Source organism: Suricata suricatta, chromosome 10 (genome assembly GCF_006229205.1).
Source record: "Suricata suricatta isolate VVHF042 chromosome 10, meerkat_22Aug2017_6uvM2_HiC, whole genome shotgun sequence".
NCBI classification, from domain to species: domain Eukaryota; kingdom Metazoa; phylum Chordata; class Mammalia; order Carnivora; family Herpestidae; genus Suricata; species Suricata suricatta.
Window position 1 is genome coordinate 121249587 of NC_043709.1, and position 12186 is coordinate 121261772.

Genomic DNA, 12186 nt, shown 5'->3' on the forward strand with positions numbered 1-12186 from the left:
GTTCGTTCTCAGTATTCAATAGTCTCTCGTGATTTGTGTCCCTCTCTCTCCCCAACTCTCCTTCCCCCTTCCCCTCCCTATGGCCCTCTGTTAGGGTTCTCTTGTTAGACCTATGAGTGCAAACATAATTACCATACAAATCTTAACTCAGTTGGCTTCAGATATATACAAACTAAATTCCAATGAGATATAAACACCTTATTCCTACATGAATCTATTCCTTTGCCCACTTTTGGTGGTATTATTGTTATGTATATTATTTCTACATGTTATAAATCCAACAATAAACTGTTATAATTATTACTTGATGAAATTTTATGTCTTTTATAGGAGCTCAGAGAAGGAAGAAGAGCAAATATATATATTTGTCACTTTTTTATACTTTCTTATTTCCTATTTCTTGTTTTCTTCCCTTGTTCCTGCAGATTGGCGTTACCATCTGGAGTCATTTCTATAGTCCAATACAGCTTTGCTTCTACCTCCCTCCTGCGTTCTGTCATTATCAAATATGTTGCACTTTTATGTTATAAACCCAACAATGCAACTATATACATATTGCTTTACACAATTGTTTTTCAACTCAATTAAGAGAAGAAAAATGCATTTAGACTGTCTTTCCTAATTATGTAATTATCTTTACATGTGCTATTTTTCTATAGGTATAGATTTAAATTATTATCCAAAGTCACTGCTTTCTGCCCGAAGAACTTACTTTACTATCTCCTGCAAGTCAGGTCTGCCGGCAACAACAGTTTTTGATGATGTAGGAAGGCTTATATTTTATCTTCATTTTCAAAAACAGCTTTAGTGGATTTAGGATTCTATATCAACAGGTGTTTTCTTTGAGCACTTCCAATATGTTATCCCTCCTTTGTTTCTGATGAGAAGTTAGCTGCTAATCTGATTGGGGTTCTCTTCTAAGTGATGCTTCATTTTTCTCATGTTACTTTCAAGGGTTTCTCTTTGTCTTTGAGTTTTAGGATTTTTGTTATGATGTGTCTGTAGATTTCTTCTTTATACTACTTGAAGTTTGTTGAAATTCTTGGATGTATAGGTGATGTTTCTCATCAAATTTGGGACATTTACAGCCATTATTTATTGGAATATGTTTTCTGCTTTTTTCTTTCTCTTTTTCTTGTCCTCTCATTAAAAGTATATTGGGGTGCTTAATGGTCCTACACTCTGTTCAATTTTCTTCCATTTTTTTTACTCCTGTTGTTCATCCAAAATAATATAATCTCATTTAATCTTTACAACCCAATGAGGTAAGTAGTAGTATTATCCTCATTTTATAAATGAGAAAACTGAGGCTCAGATTAAGTGACTTGCCAAGGTCACGAAGTGGTAAGTGTGGCTGTGAAGTTTAAACACAAGTCCAATTCCAAAGTTTGTACTACTTGCTCTATATCATATTTCCTTTCTATACTTCAGCAACTACAAACAACTGAGGGATTTGGGAATGACTGACTCTCTTCTGGAGAACACTTTCTTCCACCCTCCTTTAGTATTGTTTGCTAGTATGTTCCTCTTCTGAAATTCATATACCTAAATATAACATTATCAGATATTGATCCAATGTTTATTGCTTTGAGCTCAATGATTGCTCAATGGTAGCTAGCTTAATGACTATGAGAACGTCAATACTTTGATCTAAATGCTTTCATTAGAAAAATATATAGCTTTTTGAAGACACTGATAAGTTCATGGGGAAGCATTCATTAAATATGTGGACTAACTTAGGAAACTACCTATTGTCACTGCTGATAGTTCTTATTCGACAGCATTTGTAACGTTTAGGCCTGGGGTCTTGGTCAGATATTTACTAGGTGGATATAAATTAGGATAAATGAGTTCTAGTAAATAAATATTTCAACATTTAGTTCGTTGTGTAGTTCTGCATATAGGAAGAACCTTGGAAAGAATGTGATCTTTAGGGACAAATATTTAAGACCTCCAATAAATTATAAGGCTTTTTAAAATCCTTGGAAATAATCCTTTGTAATTTATCCTGAGAAAACGATACTCTTTGTATCCTACACTTCATACTTGCCATATGTCTGTCCTGTATAGTCTTTGATTATAAAAAAATGTTTCCTACCAATTCATTCTGAAACAGAGAGAGATTATCTCAGATCTTTCTCTCCCTCAGTTAGTTTCTCTTCTTCAAATCCAAATAAATTGCTATCTATACACAAATCCCAGAGCCAAGATTCTGATGCAAGAAAGACCTCCTGGGACTCACCATCTATATATCGTTTAGCTACCACTGATTTCTGTAGTGTTATCTGTCGCAGATGATATGAGAGAAGCAGCCTGGAGACCTGACCGTTGCTTTTTGTTCTTTCCAAATTCTATCACCACTATTTTCCCACGTAGTTTATATCCATTTACTAGATGCAATGCTCGCTGTGCTATCTCCTTATTGGGAAAGGTGATAAAAGCCTGCCCCTTCATTCGTCCACTCATCATTCGGAATTGAATTGGTGGTCCTTTTTTCTCCTGGAACCGAGCGAACAGTGAGACAAGGTCTCTTTCGGTCACCCGAGGGCTAAGATTCTTCAGGTATAACACCTTGTTTGGCTCCCCTGGATTATATGAAGAAAACATGGGAATTTTTCGGATCTCTTCCTCTGACAAACGATTTCTCTGGATCTCATCTTCTGGGACAAATTCTATTGGCTGCGTCAGCTTCTTACGCCCAGTCCAACACTGCTCAGGTGAATTATCAATACCTTTTGCCACATGGAGACTGGGACCTTCACCTGGTGCTGCCTGCTTTCCCCTGTCCTGCCGTAATGACGGGTTCTCAGCTGTGCCACAATCTCCCACTGACGTAGCTGAGACCGGTGAGTGGGAAGCAAAGGGTTCATCTCTCATAAGTTGAAACTCTTCAAGACGTTTTTTCATTATCATCTCTTGGTAAAAACTTTCCAGGTTGTTCATGGGATCACCTTTGTTCTTCTTTTGGGGTTCATCTTGGTAATAAAGAGCCCTGAGGAAGGAGTGCCGATCGGCTCCCTGGAATAAAGAGTTTTCTATTTCCATTTCACGCCGGGTCAGCTGTTTGCTTTGGGCAAATCTCTGTGGTAGGCAAAGGACGCGCTGACGCTCTGAGATCCTTTCTTCGATATCTTGAAGACGGTTCTGTATTGCTTCGGGTGTTGCCTTCGGTCTTGTCTTCTTTTCACCTGAAACATTGCTCTTCCAGATCAAGATTTCTGTTTCATTGAGCCCTAGGTCCCGAAGAGAAGCACTTTCCTGGTCCTTCTCATGCAGTGTCTGGAACTGGGACAAAGTCATGGTCCCAGCCGCTTCCTTCCCAAAGGGCTCGTACGTAGTACCAGGAGCAAAGCTCTCTCTCTTAGACACACATTCCTCAATGGAGACAGAGGTATCAAGTTGATGCTGAAGGAGACTTTTCAGCTGCCTTTCCCCTTCTGTTTCCAACTCCTCCAGGACGTGCTCACCACTCTTCACACAGCTACTTATCCTCTTCATGTTTCCTACAAATTATTTTTTAAAATACAGGTGTCATCCAGCTCAGCTTGTGAAAGATGCTAAGATTTAAAATTTTTTAATCACTTCAGTTCTGTGAAGGAAAGAGACATAAAGGCAAACATTACCTAAAATAATCTCAGACGTTTCCAAATAAAATCCAGATTTACCTGTACTAGCTTCTCTGTGGATGAACTCAACTCTTTTAATGGCAAAATTTCATTGGAATCTGTTTGGGTAGCATGGTCTGTGCTGAAAAAGCCAACCTTCAAATCATCGGAAATTTTAAGTCTGGAAAAAAGATGGAGATTAAAAGTGCTTTCTATAATAGATATTTCCTTTAACATGTGTGTTATTACACATATTTTTGTGTAAATCATATTATGTATATTTTTAAAGTTTACCTAGTTTGAGAGAGAGAGAGCGCGCACATGTATAGGGCAGGGCAAAGAGAGAGGGAGAGAAAGAATCCCAAGCAGGTTCCGCACTGTTGGCATAGAGCCTGACATGGGACTCGAACTCACGAACTACAAGATCACGATCTTGGATGCTTAACTGACTGAGCCACCCAGGTACCCCAAATCATATTATATTTTAAAGATTTGAAGGGACTGATGAGGTGAGGAGAGCTCTGAATTATCTGCTCATGACCTGGGGTTTTCACTAGAACTCTGCTAGATTATCAGATTCCCTGCACTGTGGCATATTGCTCTACAGGTCCTCATCTTATTTCCATTCTCTGCAATATGATCAATTTGAGCCTCCTGTTAATATCCTCTCTACTGTGTTACCTGTGCTACTGCTTAAAGCCATTATACATTATACACAGGCATATCAGGCAAAAATACCTTAAGAGAGCGGTTCTTGTAATGTGGCTTGAGGACCCCTGGGGTTCCAGGACACTCGTCCAAGGAATCGACAAGGTCAAGATTATTTTCATAATAGTATTAAGATTTTTGTTTTTAGAGAGAGAAAGTTGCACAAGCAGGGGAGAGGGTGAGAGAGAGAGCAGCCTCCATGCTCTGTCTGGTAGGAGTGGACTCCACAGGAGGCTGGATCCCAGGACCCTGGGATCATGATCTGAGTTGAAATCAAGTCAGACACTCAACCAACTGAGTCCCAATAGCCTTAAAATTTTATTTGTCTTTTCCACTATTACGCTCTCACAAGTGTTTGATGGAGTTTTCCAGAAGCTCCGGGTTATGTGAGTACATGACATGAAGGTAGAAGCAGATGTGAGAATTCAGCTCCATTCATTAAGCCTGGCACTGAAAAGGTTTGCAAAAATGTAAAGCAATGACGCTATACTCTTTAAAGTTTTCGTTTTGAAGTTTTCTTTAAAATGTGTTATTTACATTAACATAGAATTGGTTTGTCACTATTTTAAATGAATTAATAGATGTGTATTCTTAGCATCTCCTTTTAAAATTCTAATACCGTTACCATGAATAGGCATCAACTAAAGCTCTTTGAGGTCCCCAGTAATTTTTGAGACTCTAAAAGTTCCTGAAACCAAACAACTTGAGGATTTTCTTGGAGATCATCACACCACCATACTGTACTGGATTTTTAGACTCAGTTTCTTGAGAAATCTGAGTAGGCAAGGAGTTGAGGGATTTGTAAACTCTTCATACAGACCTTTAATGAAGGGCATCGTAAATAGTAAAAAGAAAGCCAATTTTCTGGATTCACTTTCTTTTCAATTTGATCAAACTCACCACAACTACCAGCTTCAAAAATGTCAGCTAAAAAAAGAAAGCCACGAAAGCCCCAGGAGAATCACCAGACTTTTCAGGGCAGGCCCGGAAGAAGACAGAGAGTTTCTATCTCCTGTTGTCTGCGGACCAGCTGACCTGATCGGAGCTCCCTATGTAACCATTTCCCTCTTTTTATTTACCCGCAGAGCGTCAAATTTATCTCCCCCAGAAATCAGGGCAGGGTGATCATATTCCCAGTGCCAACGGTAACTCTTGTCTTGTCTCCAGCCCAGAGATCCCATTCTTCTGGGCGGATGTTTTAGGGGAGGGTATGGACCTTGGTTCTGGCATGAATGACATGAGGAAAGATCTGTTGGGGGCTTGTGGGACAGCTTTTTACACTCCGACACCGACATCACAGAGTTTTCCTCTGTGACTCTGAACACTGCCTAGTGTGGAAGTGATGCCAAGAAGTGCCACAGCCATCTGGTGACCACAAGTGGGGCCAGCCAGAGGGCAGAGTAGCACATAAATGATGAGCTTTTAAAGAAAAACACATAATTTTGACGGATGACTTTGTTTAGCCATTGAATCAACAAGCTCTAAAACCTGTCATACCTCTGGTCTTCTCGCATTGTATAATAAACGCAGCATTGTTGAGAGTTTTTGTCAGTCACAGCTGAAAGCATCCTGGTACTCTAGCTAGGTGATATTATGTAAATTACTTAGTCTTTCTGTGCCTTAATTTCTCTTATGAAAAATAATAGTGCCTATTTCATACAGTTATTGTCAGGATTGGTGTGTTAGTACCCAGAAGTACTTTGAATGAAGCATGTCACATGGTAAGCTCTTAAGAAAAGTTACCTGCCGGGGGTCCTGGGTGGCTCAGTGGGTTAAGTGTCTGACTTGGCTCAGGTCATGGTCTCACGGTTTGTGGGTTCAAGCCCAGCATGGGGCTCTGTGTTGACAGGTAGGAGCCTGGAGCCTGCTTTGGATTCTGTGTCTCCTAATCTCTCTGCCTCTTCCCTGCTCACCTTCTATCTCTTTCTCTCTCTCTCTCAAAAATAAGTAAGTAAACATTAAAAAAAGGAAATGTGAACTGCTATTGGTTTTGGACTATCACTCTTCCGAAGTATTATAATTTTTTTCATCATGTTTGGAAAAAACCACTGAAGTATAGTAATATTCAACCAAGAAAGACTAAATTTAAATATAAATTTTTAAACATTTAATATAATGATGTTCAATTAATCCACCTAAATTTTCAACTAATCTCCCACAAGCTCGTCAACATCAGATGACAGATCTCATCAGCAGCATCATCAGTAATGTTGTATACTCCAGCTTGAACTAATGTTTCTGGTGTTTTTCCACAGGTAATTGTATTTTCGATTTGGTCTAATTTCATTTTAGAAGCCTATATCCTTTTCTCACTAACAGTCCTATTGGAAGAGCCAATCTCCTTGGTCTCTGAGTGTCCCTGTACGTTCTTTCTGCGTATGCCAAGAATGCAAAATTCTGACCACTCTTTCCACAGGCCATTCCTCAGAGTTGAGTTTGCAGTGAGCAATCTTGAAGGATGAGGTAATGCCTTTCTTATGCCAAGAAGCGGGATAACATTCTGTACTATAAAAAGTGGTGAGCTCAGGGATTCCCTCCTTTAATGCAACACACTGTGTGTATAGGTATCTATGACAGGTCTTCAGTGTTACCCTCATAGTACTAAGGGGGCATGGCAAGTCAACACAAAAAACACAAAAGTCTGGATACTGCTTTTGCAATGACGATAAAGTCCTTTGTCTCTGACCCAGGAGTCTTGTGTCTTCTGCTAATAGCCGTGAAACAAGCAAACTTAGCTTATAAGTAAGGTAAGATCTCAAACACTGCAGAGTCCTTGACAACTACCTGACCCATAAATCCTCTCAATAAATACCTCTTGTATTGAATTTTTTATTTTTATTTTATTTTGGTTATTTTTTTATATTTATTTAAGTAATCTCTACATCCAACATGGGGCTCAAACTCATGACCCTGAGATGAAGAGTTGCATGCTCTTCTGACTGAGCCAACCACACACCTCTGTAGTGAATTTCTGAAGACTAAGATATAGTAATTTACTAAAAAGATCATCAATGTTTAAAGCTTTGTCTACCTAACAACCATTTTTGAAAATCATTTGTGAAAATCACCACTAAATTATAATTATTCTGTTAAAATTCAGTAGGTTTTACTATACTATAGAAATGAATAAATCATATTATCTATGGTAAAAAAATGTTTAATGTACATTTTAAAGGGGTGTATAACAAATAAGAGAGAACTAATTTTTAAGTGGTGATTACATATAATTTCAGGGAAAATGTTTTTGATACTTTTCAAGGATGACAACTATTACTGATGACAAATTATACACGTGGCAAGTTTTTTTTCTAGAATATGTATTTCAGAAATTTAAAAAAATTCTTTTTTACACATTTAAAAAATCTTTTATTTAAAAATATTTTTTAATACTTTTATTGATTTTTGAGAGAGAGAGAGAGAGAGAGAGAGAGAACGAGCGAGCACGCAAGCTGGGAAGGGGCAGAGAAAGAGAGAGAGACACAGAATCCAAAGCAGACTCCAGGCTCTGAGCTGTCAGCACAGAGCCCAATAGGGGCTCAAACTACAAATTGTTAGATCATGACCTGAGCCAAAGTCAGATGCTTAACCTACTAAGCCACCCAGGTGCCCCTGAAATCTTTTAAAACATGAAATAAAACACAAAATCATTATACTTTCAAGGAAGTGCCCAATAAAATATAGATAATAAGTGTGTCCTAAAATTACTGTAAGCCTCCAACTTTTTCTCTTTTTAATCTATCATTCCTATTATCCCTATAATCTCTTACTAAAATCTAGGTTGTTTCACTATCCAGCTGTAAAAGACTTTGATAGCCTTCCCTTGTCTAAGAGAATTAAATACAGTCTTCTTATTCTGACCTTCAAAATATAGGTTCAAACTCCTTGTCTTAGCTTCACACATTTAACAAAGAATAACAGTACATACTTTTTGCTAGACCCTGTTTTTGGTACCAAAGATAACAGGCAAAGAGGAGAAGGCAAAGTCTTTGTTCTCATGGAACTTATATTCCAAAGGGAAAGACAACCAGTCAATGAGTAAACAAGAATATGTTCTATATTCTGAGGCAGTGATAAACTCATCTCTCATTACACATCCCCTACCTACCATCATCACCTATTAAACGGTCTCAAAATACATCTGAACCTTGGCAGTACCCACAGCCTAAGATACAGTCTCCCACAGTTTCCCCTATTAAAACCATATGTAGTCACTTTCTTTTCCAACTTCCTTCTCCTTCATTCCCTTCCCTTGCAAGAGTGGAGGAATCAACATGGTGGTCAATGACATGAGTCAATTTCCCCATGATGAGAAGGTTGGAAACCACGCAGAGGAAAAGGCCCGTAGGCCCAGTAGCCAAAAGCACAGGGCAGTGTGAGAAACAGGAGCAGCACCAGAGAGCTAGAATGACGGGGAGACTGGGTACATTCATGCAATAAATGTAAAAGAGAATGATGAAAATAGAGAACCGACATTTGGCAAACAAGAACAGAGGTGACTCATTAAGGTGGGAGTCATCAATGCCAGGTATGGCTGGTCAGTGGAATTTTGATTAAGAACATTTTTCTTTATCACAATTTAAATGTTTTCAAAACATTAAAAATAGAACTACCTTATGTGCTAGCAATCCCATGTCTGGGTATATATCCAAAAGAATTTAGGTCATTATCTCAATATTTACACATCCCATTATTCAAAACAGCCAAGAGACAAAAACAACCTACGTGCCCATTCATGGATACATGAATAAAGAAAATATAATGTTCACATACAATGTAATATTATTCCACCATAAAAAAAGCTAATTCTGCCATTTGTGTGACAACATAGAAGAACACTGAGGCCGTTCTACTAAGTAAAATAAGGTAGACAGAGGAAGACAAATATTGTGTGATCTCACTAACATGTGGGATCTAAAAAAGTCAGACTCACAGAAACACAGAACGGAAATGGTGGTTGCAGAGGGGAAACAGAGAGATGTTAGTCAAACTCCTACTTGTAAGAGAAATAAGTTCTGGGATCTAACGTACAGCATAGTGGTCAACAATCCCACATTATGCACTCGAAAGGTGCTAGGAGAGGGAATCTTAAATGTTCTCATATGCATACAAAAGTAATTATGTGAGGATGGATGTGTTAACTATTGTGGTGACCATTTTATTTTTTATTTTTTTATTTTAAAAAAATTTTAATGTTTTTATTTATTTTTGAGAGAGAGAGACAAACAGCACGAGCAGGGGAGGGTCAGAGAGAGAGGGAGACACAGAATCTGAAAACAGCACGAGGCTCTGAGCTAACTGTCAGCACAGAGCCTGACACAGGACTCGAAACCACGAACCATGAGATCATGACCTGAGCCTGTTGGAAGCCATTTCTGAACTCACTAGAGTTGAGTAAACTCCCTGTGAGGTGAGGCAGGTTTATAAGGCCTCCTACCATCAGATGGCAACTGATGTCTATCCCCCACTCAATTATTTTTGCTTGAGTACCGACCCCCAAGGCACCTTGTTGACTGGTATCATGAGTGACTTGCCCCCTTATCCTAAAATATACTGATTGCACCTTGTGAAGGAACTTATTATAGGAATTTCTACTTTTGTGTTTATGGGAACAAGTATTACATTTCCTGAGAAACCTGTTTTTCTTCCCCTCAAGAAAACAGGCTATTGACCCCTGCTCACAAAAAACTAACTTTTGCCTTTGCTATTCTAAAAACATTGCCTTGTATTTGAATGCTGAAGATCCCTTCCTTCCCCATGTGATAAGCATCTAAGTCACCTACTTCAATCACTATTGATAAAGATTATGCATGAGTCTTCTACCAACCTCTGTTCTGGGAAATTTTTACCTACCAAAGAATTTGTCATGAGAAATCATTGTCTAAGGCAATTGCCACTTCTGTTTTGTACCCCATACATTTTTCCAATAAATAAAGCTGACTCTTCAGTCAGTGCAGAGATGCCTGCCTGGAGATCAGAAAGACACTCATGGCTCTCTCACCCCCTTTGGCTGACACCATCCATCCTTTAGGGAGCCCTGAACCTGCTGGAGCTGGACTCTGGCATGAGCTGAAGTTGGATGCTTAACCAACAGAGCTACCCCGGTGCCCCTGTGGTAACCATTTTATAATAAATACATACACCAAATCACATCATACACCTTAAACTTACACAATGTCATGTGGTAATTATATCTCAGTGAAGCTGGGGGGAAAAAGGAAAAGGAGATTTTGTAATACCTACTCACAAAATAATTTTTTAATGTTTATTTATTTAGAGAGAGCTCGCACGTGCACAAGGGGAAGGGGCAGAGAGAGAGAGAGAGAGAGAGAGAGAGAGAGTGAGAGAGAATCCAAGGAGGCTCTGTGCTGTTACAGCAGATCCCAACATGGGGCTCAATCTCACAAACTTAGAGATCATGACCTGAGCTGAAATCAAGAGCAGGGTGCTTAACTGACTGAGCCACCCGGCGCCCCCACAATAATCATTTATTACAAAGGAAAGAATGGTAAATTTATGATAGAGAACCCTGGCAAACACCAACCCGACAAGGTTAAAGTTAAAGCACCAAAGGGGAAACAAATTGAACAACATTTGCCCACTGAAGTCGATGCCCTGGAAAGAGCACATCTCAGTTTCTGGGGCATTCCTGCCAAGAATGCATAACCTGAGTCTACTTACAAGAAGCATCAGATTGGGGCTCCTGGGTGGCTCAGTTGGCTAAGCCTCCCACTTCGGCTCAGGTCATGATCTCATGTTCGTGGGTTCGAGCCCTGCATCGGGCTTTGTGCTGATAGCTCAGAGCCTGGAGCCTGCTTCCGATTCTTTGTCTCCCTCTCTCTCTCTGCCCCTCCCCTGCTCATGCTCTGTGTCTCTCTGTCTCAAAATAAATAAAAACATTTAAAAAAATAAATAAACATCACTCTAAGAATATATTTATATATAAAAAAAAAAAAGAAGCATCAGATAGAGCTGGTCATCCTACAGAATCTGAAGTCGATACTTTTTAAAAGTGTCCCGGGAGAGGCTAAGGAACTCTTCCACACTGAACATGCCTGAAGAGCCAGGATAGCTAAATGCAACATATATTCCTAGCTAGGATCCCAAACAGAAAAGGAAAAAGGTATTGTTAGTACACTTGGCACAACTAGAAGGAGCCTGTTGTAATGTGGGGCTAATGTTGGCTTCCTGACTTTGAGAGCTGTGTGCTAGTTATATGGGAGAATATCCAATTTAGGTAAATCACACTAACGCTTAGCCGCGGTGGGTGCTAATTCTATAGCTTGCTCTCAAAATGTTCTATAAAGACTAATAATAAGCGTATGAGTTTTTGTGTGTGTGAATGTGTACAAAGGGAGGAGGAGGAAGCAGGGAGAGAGAAGAAAAACAAATATGGTAACAGGTCATGGTCTCATGGTTTAATGAGTTTGAGCCCCACATTGGGCTCTGTGCTGCCTGCTTGGGATTCTCACTGCCCCTCTCTCTCTGCTCCCCACCGCCTTGAGCTGTCTCTGTCTCTCTCAAAATAAATAAACTTAAAAAGAAAAGAGAGAGAGAGAGAGACATCAAGACTAGAGCTGAGATCAAGAGACAGATGCTTAACTGACTGAGCTATCCAGGAGCCCCCAAAGTAAATTATTTTTTAAAAGTCATATGCATTCTTCAAGCAAGCTCCAATTTCACCAACTTCAACCAGTAAGAACTGTCAATATTTTAGGCCTCAATGAACAATGAAATGTGACTTTGGAAGCAACGTATACTGCCTCTGTATATGCTACTTCAACCCGTTTTCCAAGTCCCAGGTAAGGCGGCCAGTGTTTACGGAAGCCTAGAATAAAAGACATCTAGACAGACTGTAGTGTAAGCTGCTTTTCCA

At 39.3% G+C, this 12186-nt stretch overlaps 1 protein-coding gene and 1 pseudogene across 1 annotated transcript in view; both read right to left on the reverse strand.

The window, feature by feature from the left end:
* The window catches only part of C10H10orf67 (chromosome 10 C10orf67 homolog), a 155439-nt gene that overhangs the window by 133959 nt on the left and 9294 nt on the right, over window positions 1-12186 (reverse strand). Inside the window, 1 exon segment of the mRNA XM_029955583.1 lies at window positions 3666-3786. Within this exon segment, the coding sequence (XP_029811443.1) occupies window positions 3666-3786 (121 nt within the window).
* LOC115304571 overlaps window positions 2191-12186 on the reverse strand; it is an 18980-nt pseudogene continuing 8984 nt past the window's right edge.